Source organism: Pseudopipra pipra, chromosome 14 (genome assembly GCF_036250125.1).
Source record: "Pseudopipra pipra isolate bDixPip1 chromosome 14, bDixPip1.hap1, whole genome shotgun sequence".
NCBI lineage: Eukaryota > Metazoa > Chordata > Aves > Passeriformes > Pipridae > Pseudopipra > Pseudopipra pipra.
In genome coordinates, this window is record NC_087562.1 from 474,066 (window position 1) to 497,830 (window position 23,765).

Genomic DNA, 23,765 nt, shown 5'->3' on the forward strand with positions numbered 1-23,765 from the left:
GGAAACCAGCTTATGCTTGTTGTGTGCTTGTCTGGCAATCAAAAGACAATTAAAAGTCTAAATGCCAGTATAATAAAACTGAAAGAATTGCAGTGAAATATGTGGCTACTTCTCTCTCTTGGTTGCAAAAGGATTAGTAAGGAAAGATAGGAAGAATAAACAAGAGAAAAGAAGTGCCTGGAACACTGGGGAGCACAGAGCTTTTTTGCTTTATTAACAGTTTACTTAAATTAACTAATGGTAGAGAGAACAGGAAGCCTGGGGTTATATGTCTGTAAATCATGAAAAGCAGAAATGAAAGTCTGCATGCAGTGATTTGCTTTTCCAAGGCTGTTTGTGCTTAGTTCTTGGGAGAATCTGGCTGGTCTCTTTCTAAACTGGAGAGAGGTCTCTTCTAATTTGTGAATACTGGATCTCAGATTTTGGAATAGGTTTCCCTAACTAAACCCTGAACTTTTTTCTAATGCTAGCAAAGTACACCAGGTGCTCAAATTACATGTATTTTCTAGTCCCAAGTCCTCAACATAAGCATTAGTAGCCATTAAGAACATGGACTGTGAATAAGGATCAGTGTGGGGTTTTGTACCCCCTGTTTGTAATTTGTAAACAAAGCAAAAACTTGATATTGTGCTTTGTGTAAAAAAAAAAGGCAAATATTAGATTTTGCATTCTGATAATAGTTCACTATTTCACATATATTTGACATAAGAGCCTATCCATATTTGAATACAGATTTCCAAACACTGGGTCTAAGCTTTCTGTGCTATACTCTTATGTGTTTAGAAACAGCAGCAATTTATTGTTTTCATCATAAAGTGCTGCAAGCAAAAAACAGACCTAGATGTTGTGCAGTATAAATACTGCTGGGGTCACAGAGACTACCCTTCAACATATGCACAGAGTGGGGATTAGGAGATTAAAACCAATCTGTTTTCAGCTGCCCACTGCTGAGTCACTGATTTGCCACCCAGCTAGGCAGGCTGCAATGTCTCCATTTCTCTTGCAGAAAATTAAGCCTCTTTTCAAAATTCCACTGGGATGATGAACTTAATTATGGATCCAAGTAGTTAAATAATGTTACAGTTGAGCAGGGAATAGAGACCAATTATTAAGAAGATTCAAAGACGACTCCGTTCTTTTAAATATAACAGAATTCTGCCCAACCAAAAGACCATTTTTTCTCCTCTCTGTGTCATTTTGACATACTGTGCTTCATTCCTAAAATATTTTTCATTCTGAGTTAAGTCTGTCTTGATATGAAATTACTTTCTGTCTTCATTATACATTAAGTGATCATCGGTCATTTCTTTGACAGCAACAGTAAGAAAAAAAGTAGGAACATTCTATTTAATTTTATCTTTGAAATAAAGTAGGTTTGAAGGTTGTTTTTCTTGATGTAGTTCTTAATCAGCAACTGAGTGTGTGTGGACTCCAGAGACAAAAGCTACAGTAAGTAAAAGCCTGGTTTATTTTTGAAGTCAGTGAGAATCAATCCATTAACTTCAGGAGCCTCGAGGTCTCGCACTGGGGTAGCAAAAGGTATCAGAACTCTGGTTGACAAGTGTCATTCTAGCCAGCAATGAGCAGCTTATATCCCTATTTTTAGGTGGTAGTTTTCCTGGCTCTTAGAGCATTTTGAATGTATATAATACAAGCCAGTCCTACATTAGAGTTTCTCTCAGTTTGGTTTTAAAGAAAGTAAGAGAGCCTTGCAGAACAAAGGAACCCTGATTGCTTCCCATTCCATGGTGGAATGGAGTTGAGTGTCTCTGTCTATGCAAACTCTGTGTTTTTAAGTTCCTGACTCCTGTGGCAAGCACAGTGTTTCCATTGCTGAAGTAGAAAAGACAACAACTGAGTGTTGCTTTGGAAGGGTCCTTGTGAAGACTGTTCCCCTTGCACAGCTTCCATCTCTGAGTAAAGGAGCAATTGCTCTCCATGTTGGTTAAAACCAAAAAGTTGTGAAAAGTGCTGATTGAGGGGAGAGAAGACTTTCTTGTTTTGAAAATGTGGATAAAGCCAGTCAATGTTTCCACTCACTGGGAGGATGAAGCCTTTATTCAAATAATTCTGAGCCTCAAGACAGTCTCAACATCTAAATTCAGAAGAATGTTCAGAGAAAGAAACTGGTTCTTGTTTGATAAGTATGATTTGTCTCCTTACTATAAATATAACTGTTAAGGAGATAAATTAAAGGTCTCAGAACTAAATATTCAATGAAAGTTTAAATATTTTGAAAAAGACAAAACTATTTTGGGGGACAGACCCCTATTGCCCAGGTACGAGGGTTTTGCACTTTTTTACATTTTGCAATGTGTTCTGTTTCCAGTGAGGAGGAAATGATTTTCCATTGCTGCCCTTTTCCCTGCCCTATCTTCACTATCTTGTTTGTAAAGTTCAGGTAGAGATTTGGAAGGATTTGAGAGATGTACTTAGTCATACAAAATTATTTTACCTGAGAGACTTCCAGAGCTCAAGGATTATTATTAGTAGCTCTAATAACAATCAGCTCTTACCTACTTGCTCCTCATTCCTACATCTCAGGGTGCTTAATGAAGAAAGGTCAATACCTGCTTAATAGAAGGAGAAACTAAAGCACGGGAAGGGAGAGTGATTTGATTGTGGCTTAACACCTCCAGTGTCACAACCAAGGAATGAAGTGGGAAATGCATTCCAGAGGCTTTTAGCACTGTTTAGTGCCTTCTAACAGCTGTCTGCAGACCTGTGCAAAGGAAGCTTTCGGAGCCTTGGTCTGTTCTCCTCCCAGAGGTGTCTGCCACAAAGGGGGCTGTTGTTGGTGTTCTCCTGACAGAGGTCACAGGCTGGTTTTTCCACCTTTGTAGGCTGATGCTTTCCAGGTCAGGGGGAACTCATGAGGATGATGTAGTTGTGAGTAGCTGTTGTGTAAAGTCCATTTCTGCAAAACTGGAGGGCTGATTTACACTGAGCACTTGGAACTCTTCAAACTCTACCAGTGTTTCTGCCTCTAATCTGAGGGTCTCATTGGGATGTAAGAGGGACACAGTCCCAGGAAAAATAGCATATAATAAGGGGGAAATGTCACTTACATCCAAGTGACAGTTTCATGTCTGAAGTGTTAAACCACTGTTCCTAGTTGCCACTAAAGACTCGGAGGAGAAGTTAGCAAATCCATAAATCAGCCAATCCATTTTCATCCTCTGACAGGCTGGGCCCCTGGGAGACTCTGCTGTGACTCTGTTCCAGCATTGCATTTCACATTAATTTAAAATGCCAAAGAGAAGAGCCCTTGAGTCTCCTTTGGAGGTGTTCTAACTCCCAGTGCCTGTGCTGCAGACAGAGGTGGGGAGTGGGGCTGGCACAGATGCTGTGCTGGGGATTCCAGCTGGAGGCTGGCTGGGGTGTGTCTGCAACATGGGCACACTGCAGTGGGCTCAGCTACCCTGCTACTTGCTTGGACACACCTCTGATACTAATTCACAGTGCTTTGGATGAGTTTAAAGGCAGTTTTAAAACACACATCCTTTTCAGAAACGGGATGTTCATTTTGCAGTCAAATCAAGTTTAAAAGATATCAGTGAGTGCTGAGCAGGAACTGTGTAATGCATCACCTGTCTGTAGTTTACTGGGTTCAAACTTGGAACATCCATCTTTAGACAGAGGATTTAGTGTGGAGCCTTCTTAGTTCCACTGTCTGTCAGGGATGCTGTGTCAGTTTGGGACAGTGGTGCAACAAAAGAAAGCATCCTTAACTTGACCTGATGAGTTTGTCCATATTTTTCCAGGTGTATCAATCTAACAAAAACTCACTTCTGCTGACAGATTTTGCCTCTCTTATTCTTAAATTGTAATAGCTGTAACTGTAATGTAAATCTAAGCTATGCAAGACATGTAAATGCATACATGGGGTAGGGAGGTGAGTGAAAGAGGTATCATTCACAATGGCTATCAACTGAAGAGAGGGTTTGGAGGCTTTTTCCTCCCAATGAAACTGGGAGATACAGAAGTATTTCATGTAGAAGGCTGCCCTTCCTATCATTCTTAGTAGGAAATTATTCTGATTTTTTACATCTGCCAAGAGAGCAAATTCTAGCAAAAATAAGAATTCTCACGTAAAACACAGTATGTGACTATAAAGCAAAACTACAGTCTGATGTGGGTAGTTTGAACAGTTAATAGTATTTTTCAAAATCAAAAGAAATCAAAAGGAAAAAGAAGTCTTGTACATTTTGCTAAATTTCTGGAAGAATTTGTGTTTAATTAATAGCAATTCCTAAGGTTATTAACAGATTTACTTTTCAAATTCTCTGAAAATTAATGCTGTTCTCAGGGAGTGCAGGAATTGTTCAGGGAACATGTTATTATTCATTGCTTAAAGGAAACCTAGCAACCTTTGCTTTGTGTGCAAAGCTCCACTTGTTTTCCAGAGAGCTGATATGGTGGTAACAGATGGCAGAAGGAGCAGCAGCTCTGATTGCAGAACTGCTCTGAAGCACAGTTTTTACTGGTTTCTCCTCTCGAGGAGCCTGCTTTGTGTGAGACAATGAGGGTTCCCTGAATTACCCTCTGTGGCTCCCTGGTTTATGTTCCTGGTGCAGACACATTGCCTGGGTGGTTTGGCTGCCTTGCTGTCCCAGCCAGCCAGGGTGTGTGTCTGGCACTGGGGGGATGGCACAGGAAGGGCAGTGCCTGCTCTCTGACCCCACTAAAACAACAGGGAGACTTTTCAGTGCTTACATTTTCTTGTCCTTGATCAGTTGACCAGCAACTACAGTTATCCCAAGATGTATAAAAGAAAGGTCTAGTGCTGCTCCTGAATTTGTTTAGATGACTCTAAAGCTGTGCCATTTAAGGCAGGAGGGTAACCTAAACATTTTCCACAGGCTCAGTTTCTGCTGAAAAATGTTAATGTAGGAATTGGATGGAGTCCAATAAACTGCCTGAGACTTTTTATAAAAAGAACAAAAAGACCCTACCATGGCACTGTACCATGTTCCTTCACTTTGTTATAATTAATGTTACTAATCATGGTCTTTTTCCCCTTCATTAAAGGGGACAAATAAAAACTGTTGTGCAGACTGAAATACAGATTTGAGAGAATGTGAGCTGTGGGCTTTATCCTCTTCAGAAGAGGAAGAGCCTACATTTGTGGCACCAATTTACAGCTGCTTTCCCTCACATGTAAGCTTAATGAACCTTTGCCAAATAAATTCTCTGAGTTCACAGTACATTGTTGTCACATGGCAGGTGGGGAAAAATAGGATTCTGAAATGATCAAGAGCAAATGTAGCTAGAAAGAATTACAGAATTTTGAGCTGACCTCTATAACATTTTAAACTTCTTTAATATACTTAAATAACATATTTATAATAATAAATTAGTGTCTTCTTTAGAAGCTGCTACATATTTCTGAAGGCAAAAGGCAGAGCTGTCAAAAGACTAAAAATAAGCTCAATCTTTTTACGCTGTCTAAGCATACCAAAATTACATCTTTCTTGGGAGTTAGGACTAATCTAAGTCATCTCTGTGGGACAGGAATATTTGAATTGGGAATGTGATTATCTGCAAGTTCTCCTTGGTATCTTCTCTGAGCAGTACCAGGAGTGAGGACAGGGTTTGACTGGTTTTCCAGGGAGTTTCTCAGTGCCTGCTCTCCTGCTTTTCTTGGAAAAGCACTAAATGGGAACCCGGGCTGGGAGGGGTTGATACAGTTACAGAAGGTTACAGAAATGTTCTACTGGAAAGGTGGAAACTGTACTTCCTTTTCTCTTCCTCTCTCTGTCTGCTCCTTATAATTCCATGGGATTACATAATGCTATCCCACAGCAGGAAACAGAGGGGCACAAACCCTGTTAGCACATCCTGCAGCATCAGCCTCGGAGGTCTGAGCCTGCAGTGTGTGTGTGAATATCACTCCTTGTGCTTGTACAGTTGCTTTATCCACAGTAATTCAGTTGAATCTCAGCCTTCTGCATTTCCAGTGGAGCTTCTCTTGAACTTAAACAGTATTGGCTCCATATGGTGAGATGAACGTTTCTGTGGGAGTCAGTCCCTGTCACCCTGACTGTAAATTCTGTTTCTGGGCCCTGCTCTTCCTCTCTGTCTGGGGTGTTTCATTTCCAGCACAAACAGTTACTCCAGGCCCAGCAGATGATTCTTTACAAATGCAGAGTTGATGCTTTTGTTTTTAGGGGGAGAGGTTTTTCCCCCCGAGCATGCAGGGGTGCTTTCAGCCTGCCTAGTTTGCCTCTGTAATATGGACATCATTAGTTAGGTTCTTGTTGTGACTGTCAGTTTGTTTGCCATAGAGCTCTGTACTTTGGAGACTTACTCTCTTCAGAAGGGGGTTGCAGGAAGCAACATTATATGTCACATTTATTTCAGTGGCAAAATGACACCTTCATGGTCACCTGAGCAGGTGAAATGGGTGGGTTTGCTCATTTACAGGCCAAGATGTGATTAAATTGTAAGGGCTGAAGCTGGAACTGGGCTGGTAGATCCTGTCTCCTGAGGGAGTCTGAGGGTTTCAGTCAGATTATTGACCTTTCCCAGCCTGGCTTTATTGGCTGTGTGTAGGTTGTGGGGTGACAGACTCTGGGGAGATCCTTTTCTAGGAGTTTGCCAAAATTTTAGCTCTCTTCCTGTTTGCATAGCAGGGTTTGCTTCCCCTGAAGGAAGAGGCAATGGCAAATGCTTGGACTTGTAGGTAACCCTTGGTTTTAAGGGTACATATTTAAGAAACTGCCTGCTTTATTTTAGGTTTTTTGAATGGCTCCCTCCTGGCAATGTGAAGCTTCTAGAAAATGTCACTAAAGGTTAAATTCTCCTCAAAACAAACCTTTTGTTTTTGTCTACATATTACTGGTCAGTATTTGAGACTCTAGTTTGATTCTTTAATCAAGTGAGATATCTCATCTGTGGCATGGCCCAGATTTTTAGTCATTAAAGAACATTTCCTTCCAAGCATTTGATGATTTACTAACACAGCAATGATATGTTTGAAGCTGGTTTTCAGGCTGTCATTGAAATACCCCAGTACTGAGGTAGCATTTCTCTGGGTTTTGTTTAAGTATCTGTTGATGCTTTTCTTGACGTCCAGACGCAGCAGAACTGGTTTGCACTGCTGGGACAGATGTGTGTAAACAGAAATGTTAGAGGTGAGGTATTTGTCAGGTTTGCAGCTTTGGGTACTTACTAAACTAGCATAGTATCCACAGGAGATGTGCATGGTTTTCCAGTTAGCTCAGAAAATTCCCATGATAGCAAGCAATGGGATTGAATTTAAAGTTAATTCCCTTGCTGTAGCTCTAAAATTGCAATTGTTGCTACTAATTAATTTTTTTTTTCTTGTCAACAAGAATCTTTCTGCCATAACCTTGCTGGCTTGATTTCTTTCATGAGCAGTTTACTACCTGATAGCAGCCTCAGTGGAGGGCAAACCACTCCTTAGTCCATACAGGACTGGATTTTGAAAAACAAGTCTGGGAATATATACAATTTTGCATAGTACAGAACAGTCCCAGCATGGTCTCTCCAGCAGATTGTACTACTATGCAATGGCATGGAGATGAAATCTTTTAATAGAAAGGACTTGATGTCAAATACTTTTGTGTGCTTGACAGAGTTGGAAAATAAAAATTCAGAGTTTTGCACTTATTTATTTATTTACAGGCAGGGGACAAATGTAAATATGTAGCAGCAGAAACTGGCATTTTGGATTCCAAACACACCCTTAGTAGGCTTTCCCCATTGAGGGAAAAAGCCTCTTTCCCATCTGTGATGAGCTTTTAACACTCCCCTCCCAAAAGCAAGCAAAATGTAATGGTCAGTGGTGTAACAGGAGTCTGAATCCAGTCTTAGCTTACCAGTGTTTGACTGGTTTGATTATTGCAAATGTTGTGAAAGTCGGAGTATATTTTGCATATTTCAGCATAATTTTGAAAAATGCTAATTTGTTTATGTGAAAATTATATAACTGGGACACTTTATTAAACTGCAGATAGATTCTCTTAGTTTTAATTTTACCTCTAGGTAACATTAGAGTTTAACAAGACATTGCATATGATTTTTTCCCCTTGTAATAATTATCCTATTTTAAAACATTGGGACTTTATATTTAGATATTACCTTCCTGTACATTTCCATAGACATAGAAGAGTTGTTCATGGCACAACTAAGACTATATGGTGATTTTTAGAAATCAGTATCAGAAGTAGTTCTCTGCAGAAGGTTAATTCAGTGCATGTTATTGACACAGGACTACTGATGCAGGGCAGTTGAGGTGAACTCAAGTCAGGCTTATGGTGAAGGAGCCACTCTGGCTTATTTATTTACATATATTTTCTTTGTAAATGTGAGCTCAGAGGGTTCTTCTGTGCTAAGCAGCAAAAATGATACTTGTGAAGTGTGAGTTGGTGTGGTGGAAGCAGAACCCTTGTGCCAAGATCCACGTTGCAGCTGGACTGAAGGCTCAGCGTTGTGTTCTGTGACTGCCACGTTGAGTCACCACAATGTAACATACCCTGGGACATGGAACAGTCTAAAAGTAGCTACAGCAGTTGGCCACACAAAAGAATGTTTTTATGCAGAATTACAGGGCTTGTAATATCCCAGAGGTCGAGTAGTTTTCCTGTCTGCACAACCCATAGTCCTTGTCCATCTGTGAAATACCAAATTAGATTGAATAAACAGATTTTTCTTACTATTTTACTTCAGATCATATTTAATCTAGTAGAGCCTCTACTGTAGCTGGGAACTGAGGAGGACCCTGCAAGGGTATTTATTTACTTTCCTAGTAGTGGTCACAAATATTTGCCTCCATTATGATTATACACCAAATATACTCTGCTTCATGGTTTCCATCAATACTGCCACTGAAAAGAAACCCCAAACCCCCCAAAGCCAAAAAAAGCTGAAGGAAATGTGAAATCCAGGAGACAAGCTGCTCTGGATGCACTTCCATGCAGGCACATTGTGATGATGGTGATGATGGGATGATGGTGATGATGGGATGATGGTGATGATGGGATGATGGTGATGATGGGATGATGTTGATGATGTGATGATGTTGATGTGCTCAGCTCTGAGCTCTGTGTGTTGCACCAGTGTGTTCCCAAAGCCCTCCCTTCCCCTGGACTGTGTGTGCAGAGCCCTGGGCTCTGTCCCTGCAGGGCCAACCCCGGGGGCCTGTGCTGCCCTCACCCCCTGCTCCAGCACAGCCAGGCTCTATCCTGGGCCATCCTGGGCATTCTTGGACAGGAGACCCCGAGTCCATCTCAGTGCAGAGCTGTGCCCATGGCCACCCGCCCGATCCACAGTTGTTTGTGACTGATGGAAACGTGGGATCCTGGCACAGATGGGTGATGGGCACGAGGCCTTGGCAGGCACTCCATGAAGGCTGCACAGGAGAGCCTAAAGCCAATTTGAGTTGACTTCTTTTTCTCAGCTGACTGTGATTTACATTTGGATGTTCAGCTTTTAGACTTAAATCTTGTATGCTTTTTGGATAGAGATGCTGAGATTATTCCATCTGCTTTAGTCAATAAGGGGATTACAGCAGCACGTTCCTGCTGTAAGGCAGAGCACTCTCCAGGCAGTGGTTTCCCTTCAGTGTGCTTGCTGTGGATGGCACTGAAGGGCATGTGACAGGAGCACTTGTTCCCTGCAGCATGAGACACTCAGATCAGTGCACTGGTGGAGACTTTTTATAGTTTGCAGCATTGAAGAGAAACCCCAATTTTGAATTACTAATTTTGGAAAATATAGTTCCTACACCTGCCTGTCCTAGATAGCAGAGGAAATAAACGGTTTCCCACTTTTCCATTGGAATGGCATATATTGCATAAAAAAAGCTGGAGAGAATGCTCCTTATGATTCCCCCGTGACAGTGAGACATTCAGAGCCAGGGAGCCTGAGGGAGGAGGGAAGAGTCTGTGCAGGGAAGCTCCTGCAGCACTCACTGCCAGCCACCCAGCAGATCAACCCATCCTCTGAGACTGCTGCAATCCCCTCAGTTCAGGACAGGCTCCTCATGGAAGAGCAGATGCAGCAGTGACTGCCTGTGTTCTCCTTGTTTTCCTCTGCCTTCACCCTCCCTGAAGCAGGTTAGCTGAATGGGAACAGCAATAAAAACACCATCAATATCCATTTGGAAGATGGTCTAAAAAAGGACTGAACAGACTGAAGACAGAATAATGCCAGTTGGTTATTACACACTCCCCTGGCTGGCACAAACCCTCGAAAGATAACAAGGCATTGTTGAGTACAAATGACTTCTAAATTCACTTACTGCAAAGCTGACTTTCCAGTTATAAAATGAATCAGATGGTTCTTGGATAGCTGAAAAATAAGAAAACCAACCAAGCTTACAAAACTGTGTCTGTATGAAATGGAGCTCTGCTTGTTATTTAGGGGTGTCAGATAAAATTTGAGCCTAGCCTTGTGAAGGAGAGTTATCTGTGATGGTGTTTTCTGAGCTCTGGGTACAACTTTCCTCTGGGGACATTTTCTTTGATCCATGCAGTATTGCCACATTCACTGGCAACAAGAAAACCACACACTCAAACTAGTTGCCTTCCACAATCCAAAACTTGATCCTCATATCACTGGGAATTTTCATTTGCAGATGTGTAAGTCCTCAATGGCCAAAACTGTCAGTAAAGTTGAAAACCTAAACCAGAACTTGATTCTAATTTGCTTGTGTGTCCACCCACAAATACATTTTAAAAAGATTGTAACATATGCTACAGATGAGGAATTCCTGCATTCTGGTTTCCCTGGCAGCCCTGCCTGTTCTGTAAGAGCAGGAGCCCACATTGTATTCATCTGCCTGGCAGGCAGGGGGGCTGCTGCTGGGAGCTGAAGGATGTAAACCCTGCTGAGGAACACCAAAATCCCCAACACCTTTGTAGAAGAATGTAAAAATCCCTTCAAATCCAAAACTTGCTGTAGAATGGAGAAAACATTGTCAAAATCAATATTTATTTCATGTTCCATCCTTTTCTCAGACTCCCTTGGGGTCTTCATTCTAGTTGTACACAGATACCAAGCCAGTTAGGCTGCTGATAATATGAGTTTTATATGGCACTTGAGTGGTGGGCCTGAATCTTGCATATGAACACGGGCTGGGATACCAAAGAGTGACAACACAAGTGGGACAGAGAACCAGTGGGACTGCAAAGAACAGGAGAAAGTCAAATTTTTGCACATGTTTCACTTCAAACTCAAAACATTGAACATGGCAGCTGGGAAAGGTGTCAGTGTGCTGGCAGCAAGCCCCATGATCCCAGTAAGCTGCAGTGTCCCTGGTGCTGTGTGTGTGTGTTTTCTAAGTGCAGCTGGACAGGGTGGGGAAAGAGGCCAATACAGAGGCTGCAGAGACAGGCTTGGCACTAGAGTTCTAAGAGCTCTCCCATTAATCACCTTTTTATTTCTTCCCTTCCAGGTGCAAGTGGGAAGTACACCTCAGGACCAAAGAATTGTGGGATACATTTCCTGCACTCACTTGCAAGCTATTGCAGGTACTGTCCTCATGTGCATCTCTCAGTTTGTCTCTGTTTCCAGCCCTGGGGGGGTTCCTGTGCAAAAGGAGCAGGTGTTGCTCCTCCTGTGTTTCTGACAAAGTGCAGGGAGCATTGCAAAGAAGGGTAGACAAGTATCCCCAGCCTTTCTCATTTCCAGGCTCAGAGTAATCAAGTAGGATAGGACACAAACAAAAAAATCCCTCGAGAGCTTTTCTTCTCTTTGCTCCTTCTTAACCAAATACTGTTATTTTAGAAATACATCACTATCATTGTTACCCAACAGCATTTAACCCATACTGTGAGTAGTAGCATATAACCCAAAATTTCTTTGTATTGGATAATCAGGGGATAATCAAAAGATACAAGTTGGGACAATTATTCTAGCTGCTGATTTCTGATGGAAAAAGCCAAAATTCTCTAGTTTTTGACTTTCAAATTTCAAATGACTAGCAGGTTAATACACTCATTGGAAAAGTCTCTTGCTCACGTTTAAAAGCAGTTTCATACTTAGTGTAGTAATAAAAGCCAAATGTACAACCCTCTAGTTTGAGTATGAGCAGAATTTAATCTAGCCAGAGGTGTGGATATCTTTCATTTTACCTAATCTGACTGTGACTCTTGTGCTCCTGGTGCTGCAGAGCAGGCACAGCCCTGCCAGGCTGCCTGGGCACAGCCCTGTGCTGCAGGGCAAGGCAGGGAATGGGGGACATTGGGAATGGTGGAACTTCCACCCCTGCTGGGCATGTCCTGGTTCCCAGGCAGCCAGTGCTGCTGCCCTGTCACTGCCTCAGTCACAGAGCAGCTGGGGAACAAACCTGCCCGGCCCTCAAGTGCATTAGAGAGACTGCAGAGTTCTAAAAACGACTAATGAATTTTTCAGCTACTTTTTAACAATGTAACATCCTTCTCTGCTCTTCTATTTTTAACTTATGGTAATGCACTGTGAGATTACTGTTGTGGAGCTGAGATTTGTTGCTGTTCTAGTTTAGTTTTTGGTTCTTTGTTTTTTATTTCTAGTTTTCAGTCCTGTTCCTTTTTACTTCCTAGTCTTGAATTCTCAGTCCTTGATAACCAGATTGTGAAATCCCTAAAATATTAAAGAGGAAGAGGATGGGGGGGGAAGCAATGTTCTATTTTCAAAGTCAGCCTAAAGCTTCTTCAAGGGTAAAACACAATCTTTCATTTCATGCTTTGCATTTTTAGGCTTATCTGGTTCAAAATACATTGAAATAGAGCAGACAATGATTTAAGAGTTTCTCCTTAGATATATTATATTTGTTTCTGTAATGAAGTGGAAAACTAACATTTGTTAAGTTTGGCAGAGCTGTGCTTTCTGATTTGCATCATCTAATTCATAACATTTCACACATTTAAAAAGTTGTCCCAACACCCCAGTTCAGCAGTGTAGAGATGTGGTATCTATAAAAACTAGCACTGTTTCAAAGGTCAGCCATTTAAATCATCTCATGGCTGAGTGCAGCCTGGTTTCCCTTTTAGGATACACAAACTTACACTTGACAGTTCTGATACTTCTGTGAGTATAAAATAAAGTGATCCGGCTGCTTATCAGGGACCAGCTACTAATGCTTTTTTCAAGAGATGTGATGGCTCAGCTCTGTTCTGAGCAAGTACTATTTTTTCAGACTTGACCCTCAACTTTTTCCAGAAACCTTGGAGTTAGCTGTGGCTCTCAGTTCTCTGCCTGGGCTGGGTTGCTGCTGTGAAGCAGCTCTTCCTTCCCACTGTGGAAATGGCTGCATTTCAGCAACAAATGAGGGATCCTTTAATGAGACTTGAAGTAATTATCTTCCAAGGGCTGTTAGGTTTACATGGTTCTCTTATATCTCTTGATTAGTCAGTGATTAATGTTCTGGACAGGTTTTGCTGCCTTGAATCCACCCACATGCCAGGTCCTGTTGAGCCATGGCTTTGGGACAGCCCAGCCATCCATCCATCCCCAGTGAGCCTCCAGCTCCTGCAGCCCCAGTGCCAGTGCTGGAGTGTGGGGATGTGTCTCCTAACCTTGGGCATGGCCCTGTCCTGGGTGTGGTGGGAATGGACCAGGGGCAGGTTCTCCCCCAGCTGAAGCAGAGCTCAGCTCAGCACTGGGCTCAGCCCTGAGCAAGCTCTCTGTTCAGAATTGTGGCAGTGCCATCAGGAGGGACTCCCTGCTGAGCACCCTCAGGCAGTGGTTCCACAGGTCTCTGAATGTCCCCACCATGGCACCTGCCCTTGCCTTGTCCTCCTCTCAGGGTGCTGCCCTGGCCCCTGCAGGCTGTGCTGTGGCTGGGACCTGACCCAGCTCAAAATAACCCAGCAGAATAAAAGGGGGGGTTGTTCCTTTGGTTTTTGTGGGTGGCTTGTTCTTACTTTGGTTTGTTTCCTCAGCTCCCCTGGATTAAGTATGTCACAAGTGCAGGGGTCTGCACAAGTCAGATGTGACACAGCCTGTCTCATGGCTGAACTGAAGCCTTTGGGTTGTGGCTTGGAAACAATTTTTCCTTTTTACTAGGCTTTACATCCTACACTTTACAAGGTTTTTTTGCCCCTCTTCCCCAGGTTCCCTGCCAATACATCCCATATTGCTCACCAGTGCCTCCACTGGACCTTTTAATTTTCTCTGACTAGGTCTGTAGCTGCTTTGTCCTACCACCATAGTGCTTGTTCTAATATCATTCAGAGTAGGACAGAACAGTTCTCCCCCAGTGTACAGTACCTGCCTGCAGTTCTAAATCCAGAGTTTCACTTAAGCATTTTGGTGAATGGAAAGGGCAAGTATGATTATTCTACAACTAAAAAAGGAGAAGTATTTATTTATGCTGGCTGAGGTTTCCCACATTACCCTTTCATCCATCCACAACATTTGAAGCTGAAAGGAACTTTCAGAGAATTTGGAAATGCTGACTGCAGGAAGCACTCACAACACAATTATGTGCATTTTTCCAGGCCAGTTACTGAGGAAAAGAGCACATAGCAATTAGGACAAATCTGTATTCTCTGGTTAATCCCTGGTGGCAGTCAGTCAGATCAGTGATTTTGTCTGAACATTTAAGAAGTTGAACATAACTATTGGGAGTTACTACCTGTTCTCTTCTGTTAATATTTACTGATGCTATTTACTGATTGCATTTCAGTAGCAGCTTCTGAAATGTCTGTTCCCCTGATTGTTCTGGATGTGGGTTTGGCTTCTCTTTTACTCAGGTGTCTGATTAGTTGAGTTCTTTTCATCTCCAAAGCTCTTTGGGAGCTGCTAAAACTTGAGTCTGACTTTTGCATACAGATACAGCTGTACCTGCTGAGCAGCTGCAGTGAGCTGGATAATACCTATCTTGGAAAACAAGTGCCATTGGAGGGATCCCATCTTGTGTCCTGGAAACGTAGCTGATTTCACTGACACTGCTCCTGGCAGTGCACCCAGGTGCAATCACCTTTGTGACTTCTAGTGGGGATAGTCAGGGATGCCAGACTGTCACCAGTTCTACACTTCTGCTACAGAGAGGTGAAAGTCCTCTGTTTCTAGAGCTCCAAGGCTCCTGTTATCTGTGGAGCCCTGAGGCTGTGTGCTGTGCAGTGCTGTTACAAAGGATCCTCAGGGGGAGATGTCTGTCACTACGCAGTTAATGCCTTTTTAGTAACAGTTATGCATCTTATCAGACACAACATCCTCCTAAAATATTTTTGTCTCTCTGTCTCTTGTTTTTCTCAAGAGTTTTCTATTTTGGAGAATTCTGCCGTGGTGTGTTTCAGTTAAGTGGCCTTGCTGCATTCCTCGAGCTGATCTGTACCAGGTTGCTGCCTGAGTTTCATGCCCATGTGGTAACGGCCGCGTTTTTTAATTACTGCTCTTGGTGAAGCCATGACAGATAATTCACATAAAATGAGAAAAAAAAACCCTTGACTGTTCAGGGATGTAAAAACCAGTCTTAGAAAATTAAGTAATTTATGCAATTGGGACTTTGTGGGGAACAAGATGTTACAGCATCCTCGTTAACAAGCACTGAGCTTAAAACCTGCGTTCTGAGGAAACAAGAGTAGCCAGAAGAAAGTGCAGAGAGGAGAGAGGAGAGAATAGTTGAGATGCTTCACAAGGAGAACAGTCCATCAACTTGAATAAGTTTCACCAGGAATGAGAAGGCTGGGACAGCTTCAGGAGGCTCTTGTCAAAGTGTGTGAATACTGGATAGGAGGGTGTGAGGAAGAGGGAGCAGCCTCTCCTCAGTGGGGCCCAGTGATGGGATGAGAGGACCCGGGGAAAACTGAAATGCCATTTCAGCAAAGGAGAATGGGTTTAACTGCAAGGCTGACTAAGCACTGAACAGGCTGCCCAGAGGTTGTCCTCCAGCCTCGGGGGATTCGAAACCTGCCTGGACATGGTTTGTGGCAAACCTTGGATGGTGACCCTGCTGGAACAGGAGGGTTGGACTGGATGATCTCCAGGGGTCTCTTTCCCAGGCTCACCCTTGCTGGGAATCTGGAGCTCTGCTGTGAATCTGGAGCTCTGCTGTGAAGCTGGAGCTCTGCTGTGAAGCTGGAGCTCTGCTGTGAAGCTGGAGCTTTGCTGTGAAGCTGGAGCTCTGCTGTGAAGCTGGAGCTCTGCTGTGAAGCTGGAGCTCTGCTGTGAAGCTGGAGCTTTGCTGTGAAGCTGGAGCTTTGCTGTGAAGCTGGAGCTCTGCTGTGAAGCTGGAGCTCTGCTGTGAAGCTGGAGCTCTGCTGTGAAGCTGGAGCTTTGCTGTGAAGCTGGAGCTTTGCTGTGAAGCTGGAGCTCTGCTGTGAAGCTGGAGCTCTGCTGTGAAGCTGGAGCTCTGCTGTGAAGCTGGAGCTTTGCTGTGAAGCTGGAGCTTTGCTGTCTCTCTGGTTCAGCAGAATGTCTGTGTTAGTCACGCACACCTTTTGTGTGAGTGTCACCTGCTCCAGGCTGGATTGATTCCATGTGACCTATTTCCTGGGCTTTTGTTTAGCTGCATCTTCACTGTGGGGCTTTCTTGTGCTGTCATAGCAAGGGGTTTTCCCAAGAATACACTGCTCTGGATTTGTGTCAAGCTGTGTGAGTAGTGTACTATGTGAACCTGAGTCACTAGAAACTGCAGGTTGGGGATAGATCTGGGAAGCATTTGTGGCTGCTTTTATATTACAGCCCAACTGCTAAAGATTTGCTGGGAATAGCACAAGCAGGAAAAAAAATCAGATTATTTGCTGTTGGAATTAGCAGCCTGAAGAGATGAGTCAGTTTAAGAACCTACTTAAAACTCTCTTTCCCTGGTCTTGTTCTTTTCAATATTTAAATTATTTAGCATTGTACCAAGCCATGCTTGGTTGAACATTTCTGTCTGTATTTAACTGTTGTTTTAACACCTTTCCCCCACCCCTGCCCTGAGATGTTTTTGAAAACCCAAGCCTGCCCAGGGCTGTAGTGGTAGTGACTGTGCTGCAGAGCTCACATCTGAAAAGTCTAAAGAGTGCTGGTGAGAGCTGCAGTTGAGAAGAGTGATTACTGACCTGTGTGCAGGCAGACTCCAGTATTCAACATCTCCATAACGGCCACTGGAAGCAGCTCCAGACATATGTAACTGATGTTTTAATTAGGTTTTATATCTTTTTAATATCTAGCACAAAGTAGTAAATCAAGTTAAAATAAAATTCTACTCAGAATAAGTAATTTTGGATTAGCTGCTTTTCCTTCTGATTGTGGTATTTGAAAACAGATTCTTTATTTTGAAGAAAAGTAATGTTGCTCTGGCTTGATACATCTTTTCAAGTCTGAAACAAGCAAAATGATAACTGTTAACTGTCAGTACAGTGAAAACAAAAGAAAAGGAAGACAATATGGTAAAGAATTATTTCTAGAACGTATCTCTTTCTGCTCCTTTCCCCACATCAAGCTTTTGGTGTAATCATTTTAAAAGAGAGACAGTAATAATTTTTTATTAGACTTCATGTCACCTAATGTTCTTGAAGTTAAGTGTGGTTAGTTGCTGTAATTAAAGAGCTGTTTTGTGTGTCAGATGGTTTCACAAACAAAAACTGTTTGGCAACCAATCATTCTCAGCCCTTTCATATCACTCCTGTATCACTCTTTTCACTGTCCTGGTGAAAAGAATCCAGTTCTTTATTTCTGAATTCCTGCCTACCTAAATATGTATCTAAGACGTACCTTTAAAATTATGAAAAAGTACTTCCAGTTCAGGCATTCTTACTTGAACACAAATAGAACCCTTCCTCAGATGGACTACTACAGGATGAGTAAACTGAATTTACCATTGATGTATATGTCCTATTTACACTTGAAAGTTAAACTTTTCATTTTTAAAAATTAGAAAGCAAAGCAAGATGAAGTGATTTACCCCAGAACAGACTGTCTAGTTTTGTCTGAAGCAGGATTTTAACTCTGAATTCCTGATCACAAATATACTGCATCAGCTCCTCCTCTGGCTGGAAACATCATCCTTTGGGCTGGTTGTCTGCAGCACAGGTGCCTTGTCTTCTCATTTCTTCAGGCAGGCCTGGGAGGACTGGTTCCAGAAGGAGATACTGAGATCTCCTCAGTGTGGTTCCTCATGGCTGTGTAACAGGTTCATTACTCTGAGTGCACCATTCCTGCCTTGCAGCCTTTTCCTCAGGGTGTTTGCCAAGAGCTCAGCAACTCCCACGTGGCTGAGTCCCTGCCAGGAGCCCACTCCTTGTTTGGTTACTGGTGTCTTTCTTTGCTGCAGGAGACACAACTGTTCGATGTGAGCAACTGGATATGCTTCAAGATTGGCTGTCTGAATTCAGAAAATCTACCTCCTCCTCCAGTACAGCCAATCCAGAGGAGCTGGTGGCTTTTGATGTCATCTGTGGAGATCTCAACTTTGATAACTGCTCCTCTGGTAAGACAAGGTTTGCCTTTTCCTGGTGTCTGCCTGTTCAGAGAGGAATAGGAATGTTCTTGATCCCTGTGGGCTACAGCAGTGGATTAAGACTGGCTTTTGCAAGGAAAAACTTAATTGCTACAAACACTTCTAAAGTAGCTTTGAGTGTGAGTTACTCTGCCTGGCTCATCCCATGAGCTCTGTGGAGTTATTAAGCATGATGGGTTTTAAGGCACAAAGAGCAATAATTTGTGACTTATGTAGCAATAATGAGGACAGATACAGTGGTTTAGCCTTACTTGAATTAGGTAGACACTTCCTGTTCTACAGTTTTAATTACTAATGAGAGACATGTACGTTATGGGACTTTTGTGGAGAAAAAGTACATTCATGCAGTTAAAAATAGTTTCATAGTGCATATACACAGACATAGGAGACTAATGCTGCAGAGAGAACTCAACATTGCTGAGTCAGTCTTGGAAAAAAGTTAACTGATGCTATGTAGTTTAAGGTTTTTTTATTTTGAGAAATTTTAAATCTGGTTTTTCCTTTAATTGGATGCTGAGGGTACTAGAAAAAGAACTCCACAAAACCATAATTAATGGGTGGTGAGTTCACAGAAATAGAAGCCTTTTCCAGACATAACTGTTATGCTCTGTTACCAGTTCAGTGGCACTGTGTCTGTGTATCCCAGAGCTCTTTGCTGGTTTGGAGCTGGCACATGGGCCAGCCTGGCTGGGGCTGAAGGGCTCTTGTGTCACTGAAGTGCTGCCCCAGAGAGAGCCCAGGGCAGGGACAGGAGGGGTCACTGCACAGCTGAGCTGGGGCTCCAGCATTCCAGGTGGGATTCAGCAATTTAGACCAGGGCCTGTGGATGACCAGGTGCATTTGTGGAACAGCATCCAGTGTGAATTCTGAGCCGTTATGAGGAGCATCAGGTAACTTAGGCAGAGAGCAACAACTGTACCACTGTCTATCTAAAACCCCCCACTATTATCTCTGATTTCATTACTTGTATCAGACACTTGAAATGGAGAATTTTAGCAAAGTTATAGAAACATTTAATTGCATAGAAAAGACCATCAGCCTAAACCCCAGCCCTTCTGTCACTCATTTCCAATTCATTTGTACAAGAAGTAAATCAGTCCCAACTGTATGACCCAAAGTAAACTCAGAATGGTCTGAGAAGGTGCTGGCAAGTGCTCTGAGTGGCACAAGAATCCCTCCTGCACATGGAGGGGATCAGGAAGTGCAGTGGCTCCAGGAAGCTGTAGTTGGACAAACACACCTTAGGATAAAGTCCAGTGTTAGCAGTGGCAGGGAGTGCTGAGGGAGTGCAGGAGGGAAGGGGTTGGTGCCAGCCCCTCAGCTGCCCAGGCAGTGCAGGGAGTGCTGAGGGAGTGCAGGAGGGAAGGGGTTGGTGCCAGCCCCTCAGCTGCCCAGGCAGTGCAGGGAGTGCTGAGGGGATGCAGGAAGGATAAAGGAAGGGATCAGTGCCAGCCCCTCAGCTGCCCAGGCTGCTGCCCAGACTGGCCCAGAGGCAGCAGCAGCAGTGCTGGCAGAGGCAGCAGGAGCTGCAGGACACAAACTGAACTCTGCTGGGCTCTGGCCCTTTCACTGGCACTCGTTGGGAGGGGAGGAGTGGCCTGGAGGCAAAGGTGTCCATCAAGGAAATAAATGAGCTGCTGCCCAGCAAATGGGAGAGTGCCCAGGCAGATCACAGATCCAAAGGGAATGGGGAGGGAGGGGAGCCAAGCTGGGAGGCAGAACATATGCTCAGGACTCTCTACCTGAGGAGTTCTGGCTCCCTACCCACGGTCTTGCACAGGAAGCACAGAGTATAACTAGTGCGATTCTGAGCTGTCGTTTGAAATGACAGGTGAACCCAACTATTTGCTTTTGCAAATAATAGTTATAAACATTGCAACTACTGCTAAAGAGGGTTGAAAAGCAAGTTATAAAAGCTTATTTTATTTTTGCTATCTCTGACACTTATTTACATTGCCCTCCCCTTTAAAATGCACTCAGCCTGGAAACTGGAATTAAGCTGGCTATTTAATTTTTTACTTTTAGATTGCTTTCTTTCCTTATGTGCTAAGCAAGATTAATGCAGTGTTTCAAAGTTCTCTCCTCCATTTTTACATTACTCATTGTTTTAGGGACATTTCTAGCATTATAGGTTAATTGAACATCTTAGGTTTTTGTAAAGCAATAATCAGCTTCCTGTAATTCTCTTTATGATTTTCTGTGTCCTTTCCCACTCCACAGACTGATACAGCAGCTAATTAATGTCTCAGTGAATACCAAGCTTCTATTCTTAGTTGTATTGACAGTACAGTTTTCGAAGATATTGAGGTCCATGAGTGACCTTATGCTGATGACAAATTTTCTGTAACTCAGTTTTCAGCTTTACAGAACATTATGGCAACATTGATACAGAGAATTCACACTTAGTGGAAATGTTATTAGACAGTTACTTACTGCCATGTTACTTTGGACTGACTTGTTTTTAAAACCTTTTAGCATAAGATAAAAAGCTTTCCAATCAGATGGGTAAAGTTTTGTGTCACCAGCTGTGACTTATCGTGGTCTCAGTTGCAAATTAATAATTTTTAATCTGTCTTGGTTTTCAGGGAAATTCTGTTGACATATGATACAACAAGGGAAAACTTGGACAAACAAAAAATTGCAAAGATTTCATCTTCTACTTTTCCATAAACATTAAACAAGCCAATTAGCTGTTCAGACAGAAAAAGCAATTCTCTGCATTGTCCACCTGGCAAACTTTGGGGAGGGTCAGTCCTCCAATCCTCTGCCACAACTCCAGGATTCCCTGACAAAGTAGTTTTTCAATCTCCCTGCAGTTCTGAGGATGTTCTCCAGATTGAGAGCGAGCTGGAAAGATGTGATGAGACAGCTGAAGTGGTGTGGATGCAGCAGCTGGAGGACAGTCAGCTGTATGAATGACTGAATAAGGAGATGGCAAAGGATTGCCACTGGAAGGCAGTGGGTCCACTGGGTGATCCACCCAACAAGGGTTTGGTACCAATGTAGGCAATGCAGTGGCAGTGGGAGGAGATACACTGGAAAACTTCCACTTCAATTTAGAGCTAAAAACTATCAGAAAGGTCTTTCCTAGAAAAGACTTGGTAGGAAAGCACTGTTATTAGCAAGCATTTGTTGGGATTTCTGGCCAAGGAGAGCTCCTGCTGTGCAGTAAAGCTGCTGCTGAACTGGCTCAAATCAAACCTGGGTATTTAGGAGGAGAAGTGGGGCCTTGCTGAGCCCGTGGTGCAGAACACACAGCTGGGCACAGGTTCAGGACTGGCAGCTGATGCACCTTTTCTGAGGGTTGTTCTTTCCCTGCAGATGACAAGCTGGAGCAGCAGCACTCTCTGTTTACACACTACAAAGACCCCTGTCGGGTTGGCCCTGGGGAGGACAAGCCCTGGGCCATCGGTAAGAGCTCCCTGGGGGTGGGGACAGTCCTGGGGAGGGGACACTCCTGTCACACACAGCTCAGGCAGCAGGGTGGGGACACTCCTGTCACACACAGCTCAGGCAGCAGGGTGGGGACACTCCTGTCACACACAGCTCAGGCAGCAGGGTGGGGACACTCCTGTCACACACAGCTCAGGCAGCAGGGTGGGGACACTCCTGTCACACACAGCTCAGGCAGCAGGGTGGGGACACTCCTGTCACACACAGCTCAGGCAGCAGGGTGGGGACACTCCTGTCACACACAGCTCAGGCAGCAGGGTGGGGACACTCCTGTCACACACAGCTCAGGCAGCAGGCAGGTCAGCTCACTGGCAGTAGGAGTTTGGTGGAGAACAAAGATTTGTAACATTATATTTTACAAACCTTAGCATACGTTGTTGAATTATAATTAAGAACCAAAGGTCTCAAACTGCAGTCCACATTCTAGAGCTCACATCTCAAGGTACCTGAGTGCCTCCCCCCACCTATCCTGCTCCTAAAAAAATCTCTAGATTACTTGTGGGGGAGGAAGCCAAAGTATTGTTTCTGTAATGTGTGCCTGCAGTGAAAGCCTGGAGCTTCTGATCAGAATGTTCCATTTGGTGTTCCATAAATACTGTCAGTGAGGATGTAACAAAGCAGATCAACACCACTACAAACTTGTAGGTTTTGTATTATAAAGGATTTTATGGAACTCTGAGGTATTAATTCCTGGTGAAACTCAGTTGAACCTGATGAAGTTTTAGATCTGGAATTAATGGTGTCTCTAGAGCAGCAATGATAACTATGAAGATACTAAAGATAAGTGGAACTGTTTAATAATGGGGCTTTACTCTGTGGTAACAGAAAAACAAATCAGAGACAGCAGAGCTGAGAAAGTGGAAGGGTGGAGACATTTTGAAAGGTGGCAGGGAGGTGTGGGGAGAGGAGCAGTGAACAGAACATGCTCTCAGTCAGAGCAGTCCCTCTCTCCCACACAGATCCTGCCTTTACACAGCTGTGCCTCTGGGAGCCTCCCCAGCACAGCACAGGAGCAATGCTGGGCAGTCACATCTCCCTTTCTGTTCCCAGGCACCTTGTTGGATCCTGAAGGATTATATGATGAAGAAGTGTGCACCCCAGACAACCTGCAGAAGTAAGCATTTCCTAATCTTTCCACGTTTTAGACAGTTATGTAAAAAGGGAGCTCATCACTTGCTATTTAACATTTCACAAATTGAGGGGTGGCTTAGGACTGGAAGACAAAACAAAGTTTAACTCGAGGGTGTTTGGGGAAGAGGAAAAAGGGAAAGGAAGAGTGGCTGTGTCTCCAAGTCAAGGGTTGGCTGCAGTGGATGAAGAGCTGAGAGCAGCTGCATGTCTGTGTGTCTCCAGAGCTGGTCCTGCCTGGACAGGCCCACAGGACAGGAACTCCAAGCACTGCCACAAAGGGTGGGTGGGCAGCTTGTCTCAAAGTCTTTCTGCAGGCAGCCAGTTCTGTGCTCACAGCAGCAAAAGGAAGTGTAGTTCTGCTCAGATAAAAAGCCCATGAAGTTTAAAACACCATCCCCAACCCAACTAGTGCTTACAGTACCCATTTAGAAAGCTTGCAGAATTGAATACACCTAAACCTCCCAGCTCACAGATACAGAGAGGAATTAAATAGCACATCAGACAGAACTAGGAATGTGGCTTAACATCTTTCAGTGATTACTAGTGCAGCATTACTCTTAAGGAGTGTTTGATATTGAAAAACAGGTGTCTTTGGTTTGAGCTAGTGGAGTTATGAAAAATACAAAAAAACCTTAACTTGCCAAAGTCTTAGGATAAATTCCTTGAATACCTGTACTGTTTATTAAACAATATTCCAGTGGAGAGAAATTAATAAGCTTTGTAAATTTTAGAGCAGCACTTAATGAATGTAGCAATCCTTTTTGCACCTTCTCTACCTTGAAGG

At 43.4% G+C, this 23,765-nt stretch overlaps 1 protein-coding gene across 4 annotated transcripts in view; it reads left to right on the top strand.

The window, feature by feature from the left end:
* The window catches only part of SMPD3 (sphingomyelin phosphodiesterase 3), a 64,508-nt gene that overhangs the window by 30,853 nt on the left and 9,890 nt on the right, over positions 1 to 23,765 (top strand). For all 4 annotated transcript variants that reach the window (XM_064670594.1, XM_064670592.1, XM_064670595.1 and 1 more), the window contains exons 3-6: positions 11,423 to 11,498; positions 18,212 to 18,367; positions 21,719 to 21,808; positions 22,901 to 22,964. In XM_064670594.1, coding sequence (XP_064526664.1) covers positions 11,423 to 11,498; positions 18,212 to 18,367; positions 21,719 to 21,808; positions 22,901 to 22,964 — 386 coding nt within the window. The remainder of the gene's footprint in view (positions 1 to 11,422; positions 11,499 to 18,211; positions 18,368 to 21,718; positions 21,809 to 22,900; positions 22,965 to 23,765) is intronic.